At 42.0% G+C, this 26,545-nt stretch overlaps 2 protein-coding genes across 3 annotated transcripts in view; one reads left to right on the top strand and one right to left on the bottom strand.

Moving 5' to 3' along the window:
* LOC143302238 (two pore channel protein 1-like) overlaps nt 1-17,721 on the bottom strand; it is a 54,950-nt gene extending 37,229 nt beyond the window's left edge. The window contains exons 1-5 of one of the 2 annotated variants that reach the window (XM_076616818.1): nt 17,653-17,721; nt 10,947-11,134; nt 10,207-10,317; nt 5,492-5,605; nt 2,607-2,737 (exon numbers count right to left, since the gene is read on the bottom strand). In XM_076616818.1, coding sequence (XP_076472933.1) covers nt 2,607-2,737; nt 5,492-5,605; nt 10,207-10,317; nt 10,947-11,134; nt 17,653-17,716 — 608 coding nt within the window. In that variant the 5' untranslated portion in view covers nt 17,717-17,721. Of the gene's footprint in view, nt 1-2,606; nt 2,738-5,491; nt 5,606-8,196; nt 8,215-10,206; nt 10,318-10,946; nt 11,135-17,652 lie in introns of those variants that run through there. The other variant, XM_076616820.1, reaches the window with a different exon arrangement.
* Nucleotides 17,722-17,966: 245 nt separating this feature from the next.
* Nucleotides 17,967-25,937, top strand: LOC143302323 (dynein regulatory complex protein 10-like). The gene is made up of 5 exons (XM_076616938.1): nt 17,967-18,872; nt 20,501-20,718; nt 22,161-22,394; nt 23,564-23,635; nt 25,599-25,937. Exons 1-5 carry the CDS (start codon nt 18,182-18,184, stop codon nt 25,857-25,859), a joined length of 1,476 nt encoding a protein of 491 aa, XP_076473053.1. The 5' UTR covers nt 17,967-18,181; the 3' UTR covers nt 25,860-25,937.
* Nucleotides 25,938-26,545: the final 608 nt, after the last annotated feature.

The raw sequence follows: 26,545 nt of genomic DNA, 5'->3' as shown, positions 1-26,545 counted from the left end.
ACACTGATTATGACAACAACAACAAAATTAAAACAATCATGATGATGATGATACAACAAGAAAATAACAATACTGATTATGACAACAACAACAAAATTAAAATTATGGTGATGATGATACAACAAGAAGAAAATAACAATACTGATTATGACAACAACAAAATAAATATATAATAATAACAGCAACAACAACAATAATAATGATGATGATGATCTTTTCAAGCCAACCCAAGTGAACTCTTTTCAGGAACAACGATGTGGAAAATATTTTCATCAACATTTTCAAACTTTTTATAACTCTCAGGTCCTCAGTCAGTGAATCCTTGCATGGTGGGCTGTTTATGGTGTACCAAACTTTGTGTCCATCATTAAACAACAGTTTGAAAGTGAATGTAAAGCCCACATTAATCATTTATCATTCCCTTCCCAGCTGGCGGAGCATTTTGAGAATGTGACTGAGAGTGGTGGGAAAAAGACCTCTGTGACCAATGCACAGCTGCCATTTTTGTAATCCAGTTTAAGACTGTATTTTCATTTTACACACATGATGTGTAATTTCTATCTTTATTATCAATGCAAGATTGCATGTGTCTATGTGTGTGTGAACGTTAACACCAACACATCATGGTATCACAGCAAGAACAGGATATATGTGTGTGTGAACGTTAACACCAACACAACATGGTATCACTGCTAGAACAGGATCTATGTGTGTGTGAATGTTAACACCAACACATCATGGTATCACAGCAAGAACAGAATATATGTGTGTGTGAACGTTAACACCAACACAACATGGTATCACTGCTAGAACAGGATCTATGTGTGTGTGAACGTTAACACCAACACATCATGGTATCACAGCAAGAACAGGATATATGTGTGTGTGAACGTTAACACCAACACAACATGGTATCACTGCTAGAAGAGGATCTATGTGTGTGTGAACGTTAACACCAACACAACATGGTATCACTGCTAGAACAGGATATATGTGTGTGTGAATGTTAACACCAACACAACATGGTATCACAGCAAGAACAGAATACATGTGTGTGTGAACGTTAACACCAACACAACATGGTATCACTGCTAGAACAGGATCTATGTGTGTGTGAACGTTAACACCAACATGGTATCACTGCTGGACAGGATCTATGTGTGTGTGTGTGAATGTTCACACCAACACAACATGGTATCACTGCTAGAACAGGATCTATGTGTGTGTGAAGGTTAACACCAACATGGTATCACTGCTGGACAGGATCTATGTGCATGTGAACGTTCACACCAACACAACATGGTATCACTGCTAGAACAGGATCTATGTGTGTGTGAACGTTAACACCAACACATCATGGTATCACTGCTGGACAGGATCTATGTGTGTGTGAACGTTCACACCAACACAACATGGTATCACTGCTGGACAGGATCTATGTGTGTGTGAACGTTCACACCAACACAACATGGTATCACTGCTAGAACAGGATCTATGTGTGTGTGAACGTTAACACCAACACATCATGGTATCACTGCTGGACAGGATCTATGTGTGTGTGAACATCACACCAACACAACATGGTATCACTGCTAGAACAGGATCTATGTGTGTGTGAACGTTAACACCAACACAACATGGTATCACTGCTAGAACAGGATCTATGTGTGTGTGAACGTTAACACCAACACAACATGGTATCACAGCAAGAACAGAATATATGTGTGTGTGAACATTAACACCAACACAACATGGTATCACAGCAAGAACAGAATATATGTGTGTGTGAACGTTAACACCAACACATCATGGTATCACTGCTGGACAGGATCTATGTGTGTGTGAACGTTCACACCAACACAACATGGTATCACTGCTAGAACAGGATCTATGTGTGTGTGAACGTTAACACCAACACAACATGGTATCACAGCAAGAACAGAATATATGTGTGTGTGAACATTAACACCAACACAACATGGTATCACAGCAAGAACAGGATCTATGTGTGTGAACGTTAACACCAACACATCATGGTATCACAGCAAGAACAGAATATATGTGTGTGTGAACGTTAACACCAACACAACATGGTATCACTGCTAGAACAGGATCTATGTGTGTGTGATGGTGGGCAGATGGTGGCATAATGGTTAAGACGCTCATCTGCCAATACAGAGTCCGTGAGGGTGTGGGTTCGAATCTCGCTCTCACCCTTTCTCCCACGTTTGACTGGAAAATCGAACTGAGCGTCTAGTCATTCGAATGAGATGATAAACCGAGGTCCCGTGTGCAGCACACACTTGGCACACTGAAAAAGAACCTATGGCAATGAGAGTGTTGTCCTCTGGCAAAATTCTGTGAAAGAAATCCACTCTGATATGCACACAAATATATATGCATGCACCCCAAGGCCTAAGCACATTGGGTTAGGCTGCTGGTCAGGCATCTGCCTAGCAGATGTGGTGTAGCGTACATGGATTTGTCCGAACGCAGTGACGTCTCCTTGAGGAAACTGAAACTGAAGCTGAGTGTGTGAACGTAACAGCAACACACCATGGCATCACTGCTGGAACAAACAAAATACAGAGAGAAAGGCAGCTGACCGTCGCATGCCCTTGCAGTAGTGGGAGTGTATGAGGAAGATGGGTCGCAAGGCACGAGTGACGCGGAAGTGGTTGGTTTGACGCACCAGCACCACGATGGATTCCGTCAACATGAGGAGCACCATTCCAACCTGAAACATACCACAGTGATGGGTCAACGTCCATGCTCAGAATATGCCCCCCCCCCCTGCCCGCCCCCCAAACCTGAAACGTACCATAGTCATGGGTCAATGTCCATGCTCAGAATATATCCCCCAACCTGAAAAATACCACAGTGATGGATCAACATCCATGCTCAGAATATATCCCCCCACCTGAAACGTACCATAGTCACGGATCAACGTCCATGCTCAGAATATATCCCCCCCAACCTGAAACGTACCATAGTTATGGGTCAACGTCCATGCTCAGAATATATCCCCCCAACCTGAAACGTACCATAGTTATGGGTCAACGTCCATGCTCAGAATATATCCCCCAACCTGAAACATATCACAGTCAAGGATCAACGTCCATACTCAGAATATATCCCCCCACCTGAAACATACCATAGTCATGGGTCAACGTCCATGCTCAGAATATATCCCCCCAACCTGAAACGTACCACAGTGATGGGTCAATGTCCATGCTCAGAATATATCCCCCCACCTGAAACGTACCACACTCATGGGTCAATGTCCATGCTCAGAATATATCCCCCCAACCTGAAATGTACCACAGTTATGGGTCAACCTCTATGCTCAGAATATATCCCCCCACCTGAAACATACCAAAGTCAAGGATCAACATCCATGCTCAGAATATATCCCCCCAACCTGAAACGTACCATAGTTATGGGTCAACCTCCATGCTCAGAATATATCCCCCAACCTGAAACGTACCATAGTCATGGGTCAATGTCCATGCTCAGAATATATCCCCCCATCTGAAACATACCACAGTGATGGGTCAACATCCACGCTCAGAATATATCCCCCCAACCTGAAATGTACCACAATCATGGGTCAATGTCCATGCTCAGAATATATCCCCCAACCTGAAACGTACCACAGTGATGGGTCAACGTCCACGCTCAGAATATATCCCCCAACCTGAAAAATACCACAGTGATGGGTCAACGTCCATGCTCAGAATATATCCCCCCACCCGACACATACCACAGTGATACCTTAACTCACTCTGGACAAAGGGCCCGGATTGAGGCCCTACTGTTTACAACCATTTCAGACGAAGGGCCCCAATCCGGGCCTTAGATAGTTATTAAATTTTGGGGCGGCACCTGATTTCCATAATAATAATAATAATGGATACTTGCGGAGCGCTTTCCTCCCTGGAAGGGAGATCAAAGCCCTTTACAATAAACATAAAACACACACACACACACACACACACACTGAGTAAGTTGTGAGTCAAATGGTTACTAAGCTGCAAAAGAACGAGACGCTCTAACAACTTAGACAGAAAGGGCAGATTTGAAACAGGATGGTAATTCTTCATATCGTCAGAATCAAGTGAAGGCTTCTTTAGCAGAGGTTTTACCAGAGAACACTCGTATGAATCAGGAAAGTTTCCAGACGTTAGAGAGTCATTCATTATGTAAGTAAGTAAGGAAAGGTAAGAGAATGTAGAGGCAATCAAGAAATAGCTTTGAAGGGACGGGATCAAGTTCGCATGTTTTAAGTGGAGAAGAGAGAATTGTATGTTTGACTAGATCTTGAGTCACAGGGGTGAACTGAGTGACAGGTCGACCACGGAAACATGATGACATTATGAGCTAGGAATATCTTAACCGACCTTTCCACTCTCCACTGCGACCAGTAAATGCAGTGTGTGTTGCTGTGCTCGCGAGCAGGAGAGTTATTTTTGCAGTGACTGGTTCACGTGAACAGAGCATGTCAACAATGGTGTCTGACCCAGTTTCGTCTCAGTCACAAGGCAGACAACAAAACTAGATGACGGGGCCCTATCACGGTTATATAGTGTTCTGAATTTAACCTGTTCCAAACTCTTAGTGCTTTCCTGGATTCATTTACAATTCATCAGTGTGTGCAAATTTCAAACAAAAAATATGGACACTTTCATCATCTCACTGTGTGATAGCATAAGAAGGGAGGAAGTTTTACATTTTGTCCCCAACTAACTCATTACGTTACTGATCAGTTTGGAAGTTTTCAGTTCATGAATTCTAACCTTTGTTTTTTTGGAGATTTTTCTTTTAATTTCTTATCCATACAAATGGGTCATCCGAGGGAAAAGTCAAGGGAGCTAACTGGCAGTACAAAGTGAGTTAATGTCCATGCTCATGATACACACCCCTCCCAACGTGAAACATACCACAGTCATTATTCAGTGCACATGCTCAGAATACGCACACATTATGTTCATTGCAATACAAGTAAAATATTGCATGTCTTCGTGAGTATGTGTATGTGTGCATGACAGAAACCTGACTGAAGGACACAGGAAACAAATGATGAGTGCCCAATCACAGCTGTCAGTTGGCTCGACCCTAGAAGGCAGCCTGTTGTGCAGATGACTCTGTGTTTGTAAAACGCTTAAGAGCTTGGTCTCTGACCGAGGATAGGCACTATATAGGTATCCTTGTCATCATCAACATAAAGCACACAGCAAAATCACCAATGAAGAAGGCATGCAGATCTAATACCTCCCCATGAAACATTACACATTTATGGATCAATGTCTGGGCTCAGAATACACACATATTATATTAAGTGCAATATAAAGCAGACAAATAAATCGCCAATAAACAAGGCATGGGATCAAGTTGCTGGCAACCTGCCAAAGTTATTAGACAGTAACACACGCACTAAATAATCACATAAACACATGCACATTTTTTAGAGTGACGATCAGAGTGTCCTGACCTTGGCCATGGTACGCTTGTGGCGCAGGAACGTGTGCAGCCCCAGCCACTTGAAGCGGATGAACAGCTCCAGGCTCAGCAACAGCAGACACAGCAGCTCAATGGAGCCATGCACCTGAAACAGTGCGACACCACTCATTTCCTTCCACGGTGTTTCCAACAGCACTAGCGCTAATCATCAACATCCACACACAGTGTAAATCAGCATGACACGACTCATTTCCTTCCACGGTGTTTCCAACAGCACTAGTGCTAATCATCAACATCCACACACAGTGTAAATCAGCACGACACGACTCATTTCCTTCCGAGGTGTTTCCAACAGCTCTAGTGCTAATCATCAACATCCACACACAGTGTAAATCAGCATGACAAGACTCGTTTCCTGTCTACGGCACTTCCAACAGCTCTAGTGCTAATCATCAACATCCACACACAGAGCAAATCAGCATGACAAGACTCATTTCCGTCCATGGTGTTTCCAACAGCTCTAGTGCTAATTATCAACATCCACACACAGAGCAAATCAGCATGACAAGACTCGTTTCCTGTCCACGCCATTTCCAACAGCTCTAGTGCTAATCATCAACATCCACACACAGTGTAAATCAGCACGACACGACTCATTTCCATCCACGGCACTTCCAACAGCTCTAGCGCTAATCATCAACATCCACACACAGTGTAAATAAGCATGACACGACGCATTTCCTTCCATGGTGTTTCCAACAGCTCTAGTGCTAATTATCAACATCCACACACAGTGTAAATCAGCACGACAAGACTCATTTCCATCCACGGCACTTCCAACAGCTCTAGCGCTAATCATCAACATCCACACACAGTGTAAATCAGCACGACAAGACTCATTTCCGTCCATGGTGTTTCCAACAGCTCTAGTGCTAATCATCAACATCCACACACAGTGTAAATCAGCACGACACGACTCGTTTCCTGTCCACGGCATTTCCAACAGCTCTAGTGCTAATCATCAACATCCACACACAGTGTAAATCAGCATGACACGTTCACATCCATGGCGTTTCCAACAGCTCTAGTGCCGCTCATTGTCAACATCCACACACCGTGTGGAATATAATTCTGAACATCTCTCCTCGACTGACTCTTTCCGCATCATTTCGAACAGTTCTAGCTGATAATGGTCAACATCCACACAGAGTGTGAAATACTGTTCTGAACATCTTACCTAGACCTACTCTTTTCTACTTATTTTCCAACAACTCTAGCGCTAATCGTCAAAATCCACACACAGGAAAATAATAATAATAATAATTAGTGTTATATAAGCACTGAATCTTGCGCAGAGACAATCAAAGTGCTTTCACACCAGCCATTCACATGCATACATAACTCTACGCTGGGAAAACTGAAGACAAGGAAGAGGCAAGGGAGGGAGGTGGGTTTTAAGGCCAGACTTGAAAAAGCACAATTCTGAACATCTTTACAAGACTGACTCTTTTCCATCCATTTCCAACAGCTCTACTGATAATCCACACACATCCACACACAGTGTAAAACACAATTCTAAAAATCTCCTATTACATTTTTTTTTTCTACAGCTCTTGATCACCAGTTTTTAACTGTCCAAAAACAGTCTAAAACACTATTCTAAACAACTTTCAAAGACTTTTTCTAGAGCTCTTTATGAGCAGCTTTCAACTTTCAAAAAACAATCTAAAACACTATTGTAAACAATTTTCCAGGATATTTTCTAGAGCTCTCCGTAAGCGGTTTTCAACTATCCAAAAACAATCTAAAACACAATGCTACATATCTTTCTAAGGCATTTTTCTAGAGCTCTTTATTGCCAGTTTTCAACAGTCAAAAAACCAATATGATTGTCAGGTCCAAAAATAGAGAGAAACATGGGCTGTGACTGATGTTCTTGTTTGTAAAGCACCTAGAGCTTGGTCTCTGACCGAGGATGGGTGCTATGTAAGTATCCATTATCATCATCATCAAGAGTCCCCAGACCCCAGGATGCGGAAGTGATCAGAAGGGACTCATCCCCACAGGCAGAGAGAGAACTGTATGGCAGGTCTCTCACACACACTCACCCCCACAGAACTGTACAGCAGGTCTCTCACACACACTCACCTCCACAGAACTGTACAGCAGGTCTCTCACACACACTCACCTCCACAGAACTGTACAGCAGGTCTCTCACACACACTCACCCCCACAGACAGAACTGTACAGCAGGCCTCTCACACACACTCACCCCCACAGACAGAACTGTACAGCAGGTCTCTCACACACACTCACCCCCACAGAACTGTACAGCAGGTCTCTCACACACACTCACCCCCACAGACAGAACTGTACAGCAGGTCTCTCACACACACTCACCCCCACAGACAGAACTGTACAGCAGGTCTCTCACACACACTCACCCCCACAGACCGAACTGTAAAGCAGGTCTCTCACACACACTCACCCCCACAGACAGAACTGTACAGCAGGTCTCTCACACACACTCACCCCCACAGAACTGTACAGCAGGTCTCTCACACACACTCACCCCCACAGACAGAAGTGTACAGCAGGTCTCTCACACACACTCACCCCGACAGAACTGTACGGCAGGTCTCTCACACACACTCACCCCCACAGAACTGTACAGCAGGTCTCTCACAAACACTCACCCCCACAGAACTGTACAGCAGGTCTCTCACACACACTCACCCCCACAGGCAGAGAGAAGAACTGTACAGCAGGTCTCTCACACACACTCACCCCTACAGACAGAACTGTACAGCAGGTCTCTCACACACACTCACCCCCACAGACAGAACTGTACGGCAGGTCTCTCACACACACTCACCCCCACAGAACTGTACAGCAGGTCTCTCAAACACACTCACCCCCACAGAGAGAACTGTACAGCAGGTCTCTCACACACACTCACCCCCACAGAACTGTACAGCAGGTCTCTCACACACACTCACCCCCACAGAACTGTACAGCAGGTCTCTCACACACACTCACCCCCACAGGCAGAGAGAAGAACTGTACAGCAGGTCTCTCACACACACTCACCCCCACAGACAGAACTGTACAGCAGGTCTCTCACACACACTCACCCCCACAGACAGAACTGTACAGCAGGTCTCTCACACACACTCACCCCCACACAACTGTAGGGCAGGTCTCTCACACACACTCACCCCCACAGACAGAACTGTACAGCAGGTCTCTCACACACACTCACCCCCACAGAGAGAACTGTACAGCAGGTCTCTCACACACACTCACCCCTACAGAGAGAACTGTACAGCAGGTCTCTCACACACACTCACCCCCACAGACAGAACTGTACAGCAGGTCTCTCACACACACTCACCCCCACAGAGAGAACTGTACAGCAGGTCTCTCAGACACACTCACCCCCACAGAGAGAACTGTACAGCAGGTCTCTCACCCCCACTCACCCCCACAGTGAGAACTGTACAGCAGGTCTCTCACACACACTCACCCCCACAGACAGAACTGTACAGCAGGTCTCTCACACACACTCACCCCCACAGAGAGAACTGTACAGCAGGTCTCTCACACACACTCACCCCCACAGAGAGAACTGTACAGCAGGTCTCTCACCCCCACTCACCCCCACAGACAGAACTGTACGGCAGGTCTCTCACACACACTCACCCCCACAGAGAGAACTGTACAGCAGGTCTCTCACCCCCACTCACCCCCACAGTGAGAACTGTACAGCAGGTCTCTCACCCCCACTCACCCCCACAGACAGAACTGTACGGCAGGTCTCTCACACACACTCACCCCCACAGAACTGTACAGCAGGTCTCTCACACACACTCACCCCCACAGAACTGTACAGCAGGTCTCTCACACACACTCACCCCCACAGACAGAACTGTACAGCAGGTCTCTCACACACACTCACCCCCACAGAACTGTACAGCAGGTCTCTCACACACACTCACCCCCACACAACTGTAGGGCAGGTCTCTCACACACACTCACCCCCACAGGCAGAACTGTACAGCAGGTCTCTCACACACACTCACCCCCACAGAGAGAACTGTACAGCAGGTCTCTCACACACACTCACCCCTACAGAGAGAACTGTACAGCAGGTCTCTCACACACACTCACCCCCACAGACAGAACTGTACAGCAGGTCTCTCACACACACTCACCCCCACAGAGAGAACTGTACAGCAGGTCTCTCACACACACTCACCCCCACAGACAGAACTGTACAGCAGGTCTCTCACACACACTCACCCCCACAGACAGAACTGTACAGCAGGTCTCTCACACACACTCACCCCCACAGACAGAACTGTACAGCAGGTCTCTCACACACACTCACCCCCACAGAGAGAACTGTACAGCAGGTCTCTCACACACACTCACCCCCCACAGAACTGTACAGCAGGTCTCTCACACACACTCACCCCCACAGACAGAACTGTACAGCAGGTCTCTCACACACACTCACCCCCACAGCAGAGAAGAACTGTACGGCAGGTGTCTCACACACACTCACCCCCACAGAACTGTACGGCAGGTCTCTCACACACACTCACCCCCACAGACAGAGAGAAGAACTGTACAGCAGGTCTCTCACACACACTCACCCCCACAGACAGAACTGTACAGCAGGTCTCTCACACACACTCACCCCCACAGAGAGAACTGTACAGCAGGTCTCTCACACACACTCACCCCCACAGGCAGAGAGAAGAACTGTACAGCAGGTCTCTCACACACAGCCAGCATCATGATGGCAATGGCCGCCACCAGGTCCAGCACATGGAACCAGTGGTTGTGGGCAATCTGGGGTCAGCATCATCATCATCATCATAATAATGATAATAATAGCAGTGATGATAATAGTAGTAACAATAACTAATGATAATAATAATAGTAATAACAGAAGATCAAATAAACACGTTAAAGATCCTGTAACCCATGTCAGTGTTCGGTGGGTTATGGAGTTATGGAGACACGAAAATACCCAGCACGCACAAACCATGACAGAGTCATCGGCAAGTCGATATTGGTCATGTAACGGAAAGAAGAAGAACAATAATAATTGTAATAATAACTACTACTACTGATAGTAATAATAACAACAACAACAATGATTATAATAATGATAACAATAATAACAATAACAAAAATAATGATGATATCAATTATCATCATCATAATTACAGTGGTTTTTGGCCACCTGTGGCGATATAGACACCCCAAAACACTGAGTTATGATAACAACAACAAAAACAATCAAAATTACAGTGGTTGTGAGCCACCTGGTATCCACAAAAAACACCCCCACTCACTGCGTCAGTCATGATAATTGTACTCTTGTTTGTAAACTACTGGTAAATTTAAATCAATGACCTGTGCAGAGGCAAAGCAGCTTCAACCACTGTCGACACCAACATCACCAGTAGTCTCACCTCATAGGCTGGCAAGGCTTCTGGCGACCTGGGGTGGGTGTTGAACTTGTCGTTGTTGCTGCCTTCCTGCAGGTAGATTGCGGCTTCCTGGTATCGGAAGTTGAGCTGCCACAGTCGGCGTTGTTGTGCCTCTGACAGGTGCTGCCCATTGCTCCCCACCTCACCAGCCATATCCCTCTCTGGGTCATCTGGAACCAGGCATCAAGGCGCTCATCCCAGCAGCCATATGATAGTAGTATTAGTTGGTATCTGTTGGTCTCTGGAGACTGTTCAACTTTAAATGAACTCTGTATTTTTCCATTCAAAGAAAGTTCACCTGAACACCTGGGAAGCTGAAATCAAGCCTCAGAGCAATTAGCCTGGAGGCAGAGGGTGCAGACACGACTCTGCAAGTTTGAAGACATGCTTGCCGAGCGTTCCAAGGCAAAGAGACTGAAGACAAAGGCCCAAAGCCAGCCAGACAGACCAGCGTCAAGACTTCACGTGTGTGCAGTGTGGCAGAGACTGTCACTCTTGTATTGGTCTGTCCAGCCACATCCAATGCTGTATCAATCATCACCCAGATAGCAACTCCACAATTTCCTAAGACTGACGGGTACCTGCCATACTATGATATTAATCAGGTATCAAAAAAACAAAAAACAAAAACCAGTACACACATGACTAAAAGACTTTGGGATAAGGGGGTAGGGAAGAAGCTTATTACAGTGGATTCCACTTGATACAAATATAGCTGACACAATAACCTGTTGTAAGCAAATTCTGCTTACCTGGGAGGAAGGTGGTAGAATGGTTAAGATGCTCATCTGTCAATGCAATATCCATGAAGGTCTGGGTTTGAATCCTGGTCTCACCCTTTCTCCCAAGTTTGAATGTAAAATCAGTCTGAGCATCTAGTCACTCAGACGAGACAATAAACTGACATCACTTGCGCAGCACACACTTGGCTTACTGAAATAGAACCTATGACAATGAAAGGGTTGCCCTGTAGCAAAATTTTGAAGAAGAAACCCATTCCAATCAGCACGGAAATAAATGCACTCAAAGTCTGACTGGTGCACAGGGTTATGCTGTTAGTCAGGCATCTACCCAGCAGATGTGGTGTAGCATAATTCTATGGATTGTCCAAATGCAGTGACACCTCCTTGAGAAACTGAAACTGAAACTCCTTGCCTGACCAACACCCTTCTATTTCTTTCTTCTTTTTGACTCACTTGTGTAAACAAAGTGAGTCTGTTTTAACCCGGTGTTCGGTTGTCTGTGTGTGTGTGTGTGTGTGTCTGTGTGTGTGTGTGTGTCCGTGGTAAACTTTAACATTGACATTTTCTCTGCAAATACTTTGTCAGTTGACACCAAATCAGGCATAAAAATTATCTTGTTTAAAACAATATTGCACCTCTGGGATGGGCACAAAAAAAAAAAAAAAAAAAAAAAAATGAAGCCTAATTATATGCAAACTGCATTTACTGTTATATTTATATTTTTTGTATTCTCTAAACTTGGCACTTTGATCTGATATTGTGACCCAACAACAAGAGCAGTCATTATTATCATTTTTTGTTCAAACACGAACTTTTGCTAAGCATGGAAGTTTAATTTATTTTGCAAACGTTTTGGTGCAGATGGTAAAAAAGGGAAATTACTCTGTAATTAATGCTAGGGGACTTAATTTGCTTTAAACTGATCTTTCTCATCTTAAACATTACATTTTGAAATTATACTCAAAACATAAAAAGCTTGGATTTTTTTTTTTAAGTGTATCACAAGTGAGTCTTGAAGGCCTTGCCTCTCTTGTTTAAATATATTTTTGTTGTTGTTTTCTTCAAACAAACAACCAAAGACTGATGTCCTAAGATTTAAACAGCACCAAACTGACAGTGTACTCATGCCCTGATCATGACCTCTAAGCGTGAACATGTTGGTATTTCTCACTATCTGTGCTGTGAGGCAACAGATAACTGTTGCTGTCATATTCCTCAGTGACACAGCATGAAAAATAGTGACATATACTATGCAGCTGACAAGAGTGACTGTCAAGTGGTTTGAGCACTGAACTTTCAGTCTTTGGGTCCTGGGTTCGAGTCCCAGCTGTGTTTGGTGGGACAAAGGTGGAGATGTGTTTTTCTTCTCCCTGGTTAAGTTATTTATTTGCAGACCTGTGAGTGCATGAACCCTCTTCAGTCTTTGTACATATACACAGTACAAAATGCATGTTAAAGATCCTGTAATCACTGTCTGAGTTTGGTGGGTTACTCATGGGAACACAAACAAAGCCAGCATGCACACTCTGAAAAATGGAGTATGGCTGCCTCAATGGACACACACATAAAATCCCACCAATAAATCTCAATAAAAGTGAAGTATAGGAATTGCAGCCTTCAAACAGGGAAGTGCAGGAGGAGGGGGTGGGGGTGAAAACAAAGCAAAACAACAACAAAAAACACAATGCAGCTGCGTACATAGCTATCTGTTCTTCTGCCACTAAACTGTAATTTCTGGCTCCCTGTTTCTTCCACTGTGTGTGTGTGTGTGAGTGAGGGGCAGAATGACAGGAGAAGACAAACAGGGAGAGAGTGAGAGAGAGTGTGTGTGTGCCTGAGTGTGAGTCTGTAAGTATACATGTCTGTGAGTGTGTGTGTGTGTGTGTGTGTGTGTGTGTGTGTGTGTGTGTGTGTGTGTGTGTGTGTGTGAGAGAGAGAGAGAGAGAGAGAGAGAGAGAGATACTAAGATAGATAGATAGAGAGAGCGTGTGTGCGTGCATGCGCATTAGTCTGCACCTGCCAATTAAGCATCATCAATATATATATATATCAGTTTACAAGTGCACTTATCAACGGAATGTTTTAATCAAAGGGCAGAAACATGTGACTAAACTGCTATCATTTAATATGCACTCACCTAATTATCAAACAATCAAATAGACTGATATCATTTAACAGTCACTCACCTAATCATCACAGTATGTTACAGCTGATATGTTACTGCTTTATCAGCAGATATTACGCCATACACAGGCACACTCGGTGCATAAAGTGGAGGTTGGTATCAATGATCAGCATGGGTCATGTTGAAATCAGCCGCATGCCAACTGCACTCTGTTCTACATAATGACCCATGTCAAGAGTAGGGTCACACAGTATTCTCTGGTGTAGATCACTCTGTTTACCTTTCATATCAATAACAAGTAAGATGTGTTGTGTGCTTGATCAAACATGGATCAACTCCTTCACTGGCATCAAATTACTCGAGCAGATTAGTCCTCATATTATTAGGTACAGAACAGCCAATTATTTAAATTAAATTAAATTAATACTAATATAATTTCATACAATACAATAAATGTATAGTATATTGTCTGTGTTTGTTGAATACATATCACATATATTGTTGGTTTATAATAAATAGACACATATTGTTTGTTCTGTTTCAGAGACAGAGAGAGAGAGAGACAGAACACCCATTCACAGTAAACATATGCGCAACACAGCAAAGGTACAGTATTCACAGTAATTGATTACATTTGTTTGTACTTTCACATCTGTGAGACGTGTGCGCGTGCATGTGCGTGTGTGTGAGTTTACTTATTCATTTATTGAAATTATCACTGTTAAATATGCTATTCATACTATTATTCACATAATTATTTTTTTCCGTATTTTATTCTATTTATTTACCTTTTTTTTTTCTTTTTTTTTAATTCTGTATTTCTTTTATTTTCTCTCAAAACCTGACTAAGCACATCAGTTTATCTTGCTGGTCAGGCACGTTTAGCATGTGGATTTGTCTGAATGTACTGATGCCTCCTTGAGTGATTGAACTAAACTGCATTTGGATTATGTGATCGTAGGTGGGCATAGCTGATGTTCTGCATGTGTATGATGATGATGATGATGATACACACACAAATGGGATCCAGGCTTTTGTACATGTATAGCAGCAGATTTGCACATACACTGACCTAGAAAATTGTATAATTATTCGCCCATAATGTGCTGCTGAAATAAAACCAAGGACCATAACATTAACAATTTCAGCTATTGTGGCCATCACGTTCCTTTGCCTTTTGAGTTCTTTTTCCTCTTTTTGAAGTAGTTTTAGACTTAAATCAGTTCAATTATATGATTCAACTTTTAAACATACTCCACATTTTCCTGTTCAATAGGGTAGCTATGCCTAATTGCGAATGGTCCAGTTGAAGTGACCAGCTCAACGTGTGTACTGTAAAGGTAACATGTCGTACAACAGTCAAACGTAGTTATTTGGTTTTTTAGGTCTTTCTCCGACAGGCTGCACCAGGAAATGTTCGTCTGCTCATTCTTTTCAACATTTTGTCGACGTATGAAACAGCATGGGTGCCTGAGGGTAAATGCGAACGGGCAAGTCTAATTGCGAACGACTGCTTCGGGTACATGTAGACAATTAAAACAGAAGCAGGTCTGTAACTTATTAGACATGACATATTATTGGAACATCGCACCAGACTGTTCTATTCTTGGTTATAATCAACGCATGCACACAAATTCACAGATATCTAAACACACACACACACACACACCTTTAACTGTGCAGCATGCAAATAGACTCACGTCAAAATATCCTATGGTCTAATTACAAACGACACTACTTTGCAGATTCCTGTCAAAACTGATGTTCTGATCTGTCACCAGTATGCTTTCTTGAATTCTTCCAACACTGGTAATGCGCATTCAACATATCCAAATCAAATCAACTATTTTAAACTGTGTCATAGTTCAATTTCCACAACTTGCTTCCCTTGATTTCTGGATTTCGAGAGCACGTTTGTAACTTTAGTCGGCAGTGGTGCGCGAAGAGAAGAAAGAACGTGGATATAGCCAGAAGTAGCTGATCTTTGACTGGTTCATGGAAATGGATATTCATTAAGGTATTAGAAAAAGGTCGAAGCAGACGTTGCATTGTGAAATGTAACCGTTGAGAACGCTTCGAAGTGGGGTAGTATACAAATCGTTCGCAATTACCCATACCTACCCTACAAATTGGTACAATCAAAAATAAATCGCTCTTGTCCTTTCAGATACATAATACACACAGGTTAGCTCTGCAGGGTCCACCCCTGGAATACATATTATTCGTTCATCAGAACCCAGTCAATGCCAAGGAAGAGAATGATCCAATGAAGGTAAATAATAGATACAGGTAAGAAATTAAGAAAGTTTCTTCATATCATATCAATATGAAGGCCTTTGGGCCTGTAAGGCCTTTTGCCCACTTGAAATGGGGGGAAGTGAGAATCCGCATAAATGTATTGAGAGATTTTTTATTATCTAATAGTGCGCAATGCTTATCAAAGAATATTTAAATGAGTTTTGTATTTTAATTTTTGAAAGTGTCAACATGATTTTTAAAAGTATTCACTGTTCCTGTGGCAAATTATTTCAAACATTTGTTTGTCTGTTAGTAAAAAATGTCCAAATCTGGAAGTTTTAACAGAAACTTTTAACAGTTTGTCGGAATGTCCTCTTGTGACACTGTTGTTGTTTAAGGTGAACAAAGAATATATAATTCTACTGTCATAAAAACCATGAGTCATTTTACATATCTCTATTAAATCACCATGCAGTCTTCTATATTCTAAACTAGGATAATTTAAGTAAGTGCAGTCTTTTTTCATAGTCCATATCAATAAAGCCAATAATTCTTTTCGTAAATCTTCTTTGAACATTTTCAATAATGTCTGTATGCTTAACTAATCCTGTGTTTCAGACCACATTCCCATATTCCAAGACTGGCCTAACTAATGACTTAAATAAAGGTATCATCATGTTCTTACTTTTACACTGTATATTCCCAACTAACATTCCAGTCAGTCTATTGGATTTAAAAAAATTCTTTTCATGAATATGAGTATGAAAAGAGAGATTGGGGTCAACAATAACCCCAAGATCTCTTTCAGATAAAGTTTCCTGCAGTTTAGCACAGTCCACGTTATACCTATAATGTGGATCATTCTTTCCTACATGTAAAACTTTACACTGTTATTAAATTTAATTTGCCATTTATCAGTCCAGTCTATTAATCTATCTATATTACCTTGTAAATTCAACCTACCTATATCAGTCTACTTCCTCATAGATCTTTGCATCATCGGCAAAGATTTTCACTAAACAGTCAAGAATATGAGGCATATCATTTATATAATACACAGAGAGAGTGGGCCCCAAGACACTGCCCTGAGGAACACCACTACTAACTTCTCAGACAAGAAGTCTTTTATCCATCCCAACAAATTACCACCTATACCATACCCTTGCAATTTTACAATTAACCTATTGTGAGGAACTTTGTCGAAGGCTTTCTGTAAATCCAGATAAATTTGTATCTTGGTTTATTGTTTTCGAGGGATAGCAACCAGTCATGTAAAGTGCTCAGTAACTGTATTTTTCACTTCTTTCTGTGCTGAATGAAGCGAAGAGCTTAACAGCATTGGTTTGAAGTTGCATACTTTATCTTACACTGACGGGCAAAAGTTGCCGCACTTCCAACTACTTGTTTACAAACAAAAATGTTCGTAAACTTGTACCGCTGCGATTGACTTCAATTTCAGTAATTTAAACTAAAGAGTTTGAAAGCACCCATTGGAAATATCACTGTGTATCAATTGGAGCATTTCAAATGATAAGCATAAAACAAATGTCGACAGGAGTGACGCAAATAAAAATGCCAGTACTTATGCTGAAAGTCCTTGTCCGCTGGTTTCGAATTAGCAGAGGACTATCCAAGGAAGACGCCATCTTTGAAACCCGACCTTCACATTACGCCCACTTCCTGTTATAGTCCCTGGTGATGTTTTATCTCAAATATTCATACGCACCATCAATAATGCAAAATAAAATATATAGTATCGTATTATCATGATAATTGATAATAGTATTAATGTTTAACATATAATTTTGTTTGCATGTATCGAATATAGACATAACTGAAGATAAAATGACAGTGATCTATTTGTTGCTAATGTAACAAAATTGCGCGTCATTTTGAGTTAAATGGCAGCAGGTGCCTGCGAGGATAACATTACCAGCTGAACGAATACGATGTGTTTTCACTGAAACACTACAATGTGAAGAAAGTGCCGTTCAGCAGATCATACGGAATTGATTGGTGATTGCTTAACTAAATGTGAAAAGTTTTTTTCCTGCATAAAAAAGTCTGATTTTAATTTCAAGGACTGACCAAGGAAGAGCGCTTTCTCCAAAATGGCGCAGTCACTAACCACCACGATCCCAGCGGAACCAACCCTGAACATAAAACTGCAGGTTCGCCCTCATCCACCAAACAAGAACCCGCCAATGAACGCACAGCCATCCTTCAGGTTCCAAAACTTACGCCTGGACCCTTCCCGCGCCTTGGAACCAACACGTAAAAAACTGACGACGGTGGAGGCTCAGAGAGTGATGGCCGTTTTTGAAGACACCATCCAGAGAATAGAAATCATCACGCTGCTGCCGCACGTGATGGAGAACCTGGACAGGTTCCGTGTTTCTCTGGGAGGGGAGCTTGTGGAGCTGCTGAAACACCATCGCATCATCATCTCCAGCTACGAAGAGATCCGTCATGAGCTTGACAACCAGCTTGAGCGACTTGCTGCCATGAGAAAGAGCCCTGCTCCTATAGAGGAGGAGGAAGAAAAAATAGGGAATGAGATCTTTGACGAGCTTGGTGAGGATATGGGGGAGGGAGAAATGTTGGGAGGAGAAGGAATGCCTCAGGAGCTTCAGAGACAGGGGTCCGCCTGCAGTGAGCGTTCAGCCGCAGAACAGAGCACTGACAGTCAGATTGAGGCAACCATGAGGAACTTGTCGCTAGTGGCCCAGCAGATGAGTCACTCCATGAGGAATATTCTTCGAGGGTTTACCATCAACCCTGCTGTCATGACCATGGTCAAAGGTGGAGGATTTGTTTTTCAGTTTTCTAATGGTGTGTGTGCGTGTGTGTGTGTGTGAGAGAGAGAGGGGGAGAGAGACAGTTTGTGTGTGTGTGTGTGAGAGAGAGAGAGAGAGAGGGTGGGGAGAGTTTGTGTGTGTGTGTGTGTGTGAGAGAGAGAGAGAGAGAGAGAGAGAGAGAGAGTTTGTGTATGTGTGTGTGCGTCTTAATATTTTCTTTGAAAAAAAGAAAGATGTTGTGTGTTTTTATTGCTGTCGACATAATTTCAAATTCAAATTGTAAATGTTCATCATTAATCAATTAATATACAAACTTCCTATTTGTCTTTATAGTTTCTTTTATTCTTCAATGAAGAAGGTGATGATGAGAGTGTGAAACACGTTTTGTGGTTATTGTTGTTGTAATCAATCAGTACCGGAATTCAGTCAGAGGAATGCAAAAATGTTTTGCTTTCACATCTTGTTTTGACTTAGGATCTTGTGCAAGTGCCTTTACACTTTCTGCACAATAATAACTTATTACCAGCAATATTTTGGAAATGAGATATCAGTTGTAAAGGACAGTGTCTGAGTGTGATATAATTAAGAGTTCAAGTTTGTAAAAACTGAAAGGCATGAGTGTCACATGATTTCTTTCTTTTTTATACTTATTTCATTCAACTCAAGGACATAGCAGAGTAAGTAACCATACTCAACTGCCTATTTTAGAACAGTTTAAAAGAAACAGTACATACAATGATGAAAAAAAGAGGGAGTCGAGCGAAAATGTGTACAAAAATATATATGAGTGGGGTAAAGGAGAGAACAATATTTGATAATCAAACCATTTGCATACGACTGAGATTCAATTACTTTATGATGAAATGCAGACTGCAAATAAATACAGCACACAGTTTCCAGTGGGACTTAAACATCAGGCCTCAAGGATATTTTGTAACATGGTAATGATGGACTTATTTCATTTTCACAGCCTCAAGGATATTTTGTGACATGGTAATGATGGACTCATTTCATTTTCACAGCGTCAAGGATATTTTGTGATATGGTAATGATGGACTCATTTCATTTTCACAGCCTGAAGGATATTTTGTAACATTGCAATGATGGACTTATTTCTTTTTCACAGCCTCAGGGATATTTTTTATAACATGGTAATGATGGACTCATTTCATTTTCACAGCCTCAAGGATATTTTGTAACATGGTAATGATGGACTCATTTCATTTTCACAGCCTCAAGGATATTTTGTAACATGGTAATGATGGACACATTTCATTTTCACAGCCTCAAGGATATTTTGTAACATGGTAATGATGGACTCATTTCATTTTCACAGCCTTAAGGATATTTTGTAACATTGCAATGATGGACTTATTTCTTTTTCACAGCCTCAGGGATATTTTTTATAACATGGTAATGATGGACTCATTTCATTTTCACAGCCTCAAGGATATTTTGTAACATGGTAATGATGGACTCATTTCATTTTCACAGCCTCAAGGATATTTTGTAACATGGTAATGATGGACTCATTTCATTTTCACAGCCTTAAGGATATTTTGTGACATGGTAATGATGGACCCATTTCATTTCCACATTTTTAGCACATTTTTCTTCTTTTTGTTCCTGCAGGGGAGATGAGTAAGAGGGGTCCTGAGTGCCAAGCGCTGCTGCAGTATCTTCAGGAGCTTCGGGAGATCCTGATGAACAGGCTGCTGACCACTCCAGAGGAGGAGAGAGAAAGGATGGCTTACTTGACCGAAATATCAAAGAGAGAGCGTCAGAATGCCGTTATCATCGATAAGTTGGAAGGGGACCTGAAGGAAAAGAATGATGACAAAGACGAAGAGGTGTGTCTAGAAAAAAAGAAAAAGAAAAAAAAAGAGAAAAAGTGGTGTGTGTGTGTGTGTGTGTGTGTGAGAGAGAGAGAGAGAGAGAGAGAGAGAGAGAGATGTGGAGGGTGGAAGGAAGAGAGAGAGAGGTGAATTAGATTTTCCCCAACAAAACAACTTTCTTTTTTAGCATCATATTTTCCTATCAAACACCATGTATGCTAGGTAGGTATAAATAGTTTGTATCAAAAGCAATGGTTGCTTATATATATGTTGTTCATATCTTGTAGGTGATGTTGTATCTTGCCTCGAGTATTATGAAATCTGATTGTGTTTGAACATTATATGCATAATTGTATGTTACGTTCTTTCCTTTATTGTTAATTGTTGCTGACAGTCTTACATCCTTTTGCTTTTTCTCTTACACACACACACACACACACACACACACACACACACACACACACACACACACACACACACACACACACACACACAAACACACACACACCTTTGAACTCATCTGCAAAACTAACTTCAGTTAATGATTTCAACAAATCTGTGTCACACCTGTCCCACTAACCCAGAGAAAGAGCATGTGCAATGCATCACCTCTGCTTTAGTGGTGTGGCTTGGTGATGTTGTAAATTGACGTGTGTGTGTGTGTGTGTGTGTGTGTGTGTGTGTGTGTGTGTGTGTGTGTGTGTGTGTGTGTGTGTGTGTGTGTGTGTGTGTGTGTGTGTGTGTGTGTGTGTGTGTGTGTGTGTGTGTGTGTGTGTGTGTGTGTGTGTGTGTGTGTGTGAGTGAGAGAAAGAAAGAGAGAGAGGGCAGGAGAGGGGGTGTGGGAGGGTGTATGGAAGGGAGAAATAAAATATGGGGTTAAAAGACATTTGTGTTTTCTCAACTTTTATTTGACACTGTTGTGCATTTGGAAATGCGTGTTCTGAGCATGAAATGATTTATTTGCAGTAGTCCTCCATACTCCAGTGGGAGTGAAAGGATAATTAAAACTTGAAACCTGACTAAATAAATACACAATATCCTTCTCCTTCGTTTGTGGGCTGCAACTATCACATTTACGTACAGGTGGGCTTTTATGTGTGTGACCATTTTTACCTCACCATGTAGGCAGCCATACTCTGTTTTCAGGGGGTATGTGCCAGGCAACTTGCATGTTCTTGTTTCCATAACCAACCGAACACTGACATGGATTACAGGATCTTTAATGTGGGTATTTGATCTTCTGCATGAGTGTATACATGTAGGGGGTTCAGGCACTAACAGGTCTACACATATGTTGACCTTGGAGATTGGAAAAAAATCTCCACCCTTCACCCATCAGACGCCGTGACCAGGAATCAAACCCAGGACCATCAGACTGAAAGTCTAATGCTTTAACCACTCAACTGTTGTGCCCATCGACACACAGCCTAAAAACCGCATTGCCGTTCTGTTTTCAGATTCGCAAAAAGAATGAAGTCATCAAGAAGCTACAGGCTGAGCTTCACCAGATAGAGAAGTTCTCAGAGGAACACATCCGTCGAGTTCGCGGGGAGGCTGACAAGCAGGAGGCGGCGGACGAGAAAAACTCGGAAGGAAAGCGGCAGAAACTGCAGAGTGAGGTGGCCCAGCTTAGGTCCCAGATGCAAAATGCCACGCTGGAACACAGAGAGAATGAACAGGAGCTTCGCAGGGTGAGCTGAAAATCTGTTGACACGTTGTTAGTGTTCCTTGTCTTCATTGGTAGGAGGAAGGTGGCAGAATGGTTAAGACGCTCATCTGTCAATACAGGGTCCATGAAGGTCTGGGTTCAAATCCCGCTCTCGCCCTTTCTCCCAAGTTTGACTGGGAAATTGAACTGGGCGTCCCAGTCATTCAGATGAGGCGATAAATCAAGGTTCCGTGTGCAGCATGCACTTGGCGCACTGAAAAAGAACCCACAGCAACAAGAGTGTTGTGCTCTGGCAAATTCTGCAGAAGAAATTCACTCTGATAGGTACACAGGTACTCTGATAGGTACACAAAGGCCTGACTAAGCGTGTTGGGTTATGCTGCTGGTCAGGCATCTGCCCAGCAGATGTGGTGTAGCGTATATGGACTTGTCAGAATGCAGTGATGCCTCCTTGAGAAACTTTAACTGAAACATTTTATTTTATCATTGCAGTCATATTACTACATAAGGAGATGCATAGGGTGAGCTTAACATTTGTTGATACACTTTCAGTGGTCATCATATTAAAAAAAAAAAAAAAATTACTGTTGTATTATTGTTGTAATAGTTATTGATGTTGTATTATTGTTGTAATAGTTATTACTGTTGTCGTCTTTGTCATTATCTTTATCGTCACTATCATTGTTGCTGCTGTTGTCATCATCATTTTTGTTTGGGGCCAATCTGTTAACACTTTCAAGGTTCTGGTGTTTATTATTGTCATCATCATCATTGTTACTATTGTTATTATTTTGTTGTCATTGTTGCAATTATTATAACTTTATCATATTTATCATCACCATTATTTTTGTTTAGAGTCAACCTGTTAACACACTTTATTATTGTTGTTATCATAATTAATTATCATATCATAATTATTATCGTCATTGTTATTATCATTGTTATCATATCTGGGGTGTGTGTGTGTGTGTGTGTGTGTGTGTGTGTGTGGGTGGGTGCGTGTGCATGTGTGTATGTATACATGTGTATGTGTGTGTGATGACAATGTTTGATCATGTTTCTATTTTCCAGGATTTCAACAGATAAAATATGAAAATAACAAACTATTAGCTGTTGCAACTTCCAGCTTCGGGAGAGAGGAGAAGTGATGGGCACCAGATTGTAATAACACTCACACATGCATTGTTCCAGAAAAAGTTCAAGATTGAGACTGAAGTGGAGAACTGGATTCTTAGATACGACCAGGAGCTTGGAGAAAGACAGGTGTGTATAGTATTTCACTGAGCTGCTGATATATTAAAAGGAAATTTTCTATCTAAAATTATGTTTAAGTAACATACTTACCGTGACCCACTAGTGCAGACTCCAGCAGGGGTCTGATTTCTGTCTTGTGCAAACTACTATCCACCTATGCGGAGAAAACGAAAGTAGTTATGGCCGATAACCTCCCGGAAGTAGGTAACCTCCCCTTTGCCCCCCAGACTAGCGCTCTCTTTTTCCGGCAGCCATCATGACTCCTGTTCCTGTGCTCTTCATACGGCTAAGTTTTTTCGTATTTTCAATTTTGTCAGTGTTTCACTTTGTCTTTCTCCCAACATACACACAACACTTATGTATTTTATTTGAAAGCTGGGAGCTGGGAAAAAATGGGTGTTGTTGAATAAAAAAAAAATCATGAGAAGGAAAAAAGGGTGGGTTTAAAAGTGGATGACACACAAGCACATGCACATTCACATGTGTACATGTGGAGGTCTGTCTAATACCATGTTCATTGAAAAAAGACTGGAAAAAAAAAATCTCATCAGATCTCTGCACTCAGCTCTTTCAAGTCTGACCTTAAAGTCCACCTCATTCCCAAACAAACCACCCCTCTCCCCTACTTCTTCCCTGTGTAACGTCCCCCATCCCTCCCCTTCCATTGGTCCCCTGGGGGACGTATCAGTTTCCCCCGAATCCTGTAATGTCCCCCATGTTGTTTCTGTTCCCCTCTAACTTCACCAAAGCATCCGTCCCAAAATGTGATGCCCTCCCCACCCCCACTAAACTTGTTTTTCATTTGCTTGCATGTACGTATGTTTGTGTGTGTGTGTGTGAATGTGTTTTGTTTTTGTTGTTGTTTTTTGTCATGCAGTGTGTATGTATTTTTAAAATTTTTGTCCTTTTTTTAAATTGTATTTCGTAGATTAATTTGTAGATTTCCTGTAAGAGGGTAGGATGAAAACAGGCCATAAGACCTTAGTGTGTGTGTGTGAACATGTTTTGTTTTTGTTGTTGTTTTTTGTCTGCGGTGTTTATGTATTTGCTTTGTTTTTGTCCCTTTTTTTTTTTTTTTTTTTGTATTCCCTAGATTGATTTGTAGATTTCTTTTAGGAGGGTAGAATGAAAACAGGCCAATAAGAGCATATTTCCCTCAGTAAAAAAAAGAGAAGAAAGTCTCAGTTTTGATTTCTTCCCCTTTCCCCTCCTCTCCGTCTCTCATTCTCTCTGTTTCCCCCTAGTTAGAAATTACCTCCTTCTAACCTACTAATTGAGCATAGCAATATAAGAACTTGTGCATGCACACTCATGTGTACATGCACACACACACACTCACACACACACACACACACACACACACACACATTTGAACACAAGCCGCACATAACACATTACATACACACTGGGCTGATGACTACATCTTCAGGTAAAATAGTTACTGATCGCACAATTCTCTTTAAACATACTGGATTTGTTAGAGAGACTGGGGATATAAACTGTTATTATCACAATTTTACTGGATTTGTTTGAGGGACAGGGCATACAAATTATCATCATCATAATTATCTCCCTCCACCAACAGAATGAGTTTGAAAGGATCAAGTTTTTATCATAATTATCTCCCTCCCACAAACAGGACGAATTTGAAGAGATCAAGTTTTTATCATAATTATCTCCCTCCCACAAACAGGACAAGTTGGAAGGGATCGAGTTTTTATCATAATTATTGTATTGTATTGTATTGTATTACTCTTTTTTGTCACAACAGATTTCTGTGTGTGAAATTCAGGCTGTTCTCCCAAGGGAGAGAGCGTCACTACACAGACAACGCCACCTTTTTTTTTTCTGCCTGCAATTTTATTGGTTTTCCTATTGAAGTGGATTATTCTATAGAATTTTGCCAGGGACAACCCTTCTGTTGCCGTGGGTTCTTTTTCTAATTTCTAATCATCTCCCTTCCCACCAACAGGACGAGTTTGAAGAGATCGACGCCATCTACACGGAGGAGAAGAAGCAGCTGCACGAACTGGAGGAGCGTTTCAACACCCTGGAGAAGGAGTACACCGGCATCATGGAGGAGAGACGCCTGGCTCGGGAGAAGAGGGAGAAGGCGGAGCGAGAGCTGGCCATGATGGTGAAGGCGTCCACCACCATCCAGGCCTTCTGGAGGTCCTACAAGGTCCGCAAGGCCCTCAAGCAGCGCAAGAAGAAGAAGGGGGGAAAGAAGTAGGTGTTGGGTGAGCACGAACAACAAGTAATAACTGTTCAAAGGAGTTGTTTTTGGGGGAGCGGGAGGGGAGGAGGGGGGGAGGGGGGAGGGGTAAGCAGTTTCAGTTTCAGTTTCAGTTGCTCAAGGAGGCGTCACTGCGCTCGGACAAACCATATACGCTACACCACATCTGCCAAGCAGATGCCTGACCAGCAGCGTAACCCAACGCGCTTTGTCAGGCCTTGAGAAAAAAAAAAAAAAAAAAAAAAAAAAAAAAGGGGGGGGGGGGAAATAAATAATAGATAAGCTTACATAAATAAATAAATAAATAAATAAATAATAATTATAATATAGAAAAAGGTAGTAGTAATAATAATAGTAATACTAATAAAATGATAATAATAAAAAATAAATAAATAAATAAATAAGACAACAATGGTGATAATTAAGCGAATGAATGTAAAATATGACGACACACATTCACACATACACCCACACATGCATAACAGAAATGCACCAAACATGCAGTTTCACAGATATGAAAGTACAGTCAAATACATATAAACGTACATGAGCTCCAACACACACACACACACACACACACACATTACCTTGCACCTCCTCCAACCCCCTCCTCCACACACTCATTTCTAGCCTACGTATCGCAGCTTCCACGGCACACACACACACACACACACACACACACG

Source organism: Babylonia areolata, chromosome 29 (genome assembly GCF_041734735.1).
Source record: "Babylonia areolata isolate BAREFJ2019XMU chromosome 29, ASM4173473v1, whole genome shotgun sequence".
NCBI classification, from domain to species: domain Eukaryota; kingdom Metazoa; phylum Mollusca; class Gastropoda; order Neogastropoda; family Buccinidae; genus Babylonia; species Babylonia areolata.
Note: the sequence above shows the minus strand (reverse complement) of the source record. Positions and strands in the feature narration are given on the sequence as shown.

Excerpts from the sequence above, each read along its gene's own strand:
- LOC143302323 (XM_076616938.1), top strand. The coding sequence starts at position 18,182 with ATGGCGCAGTCACTAACCACCACGATCCCAGCGGAACCAACCCTGAAC. Across the intron at positions 18,873-20,500 it reads TGTCATGACCATGGTCAAAG|GGGAGATGAGTAAGAGGGGT; the intron begins GTGGAGGATTTG and ends TTGTTCCTGCAG. Across the intron at positions 23,636-25,598 it reads AGGAGCTTGGAGAAAGACAG|GACGAGTTTGAAGAGATCGA; the intron begins GTGTGTATAGTA and ends TCCCACCAACAG.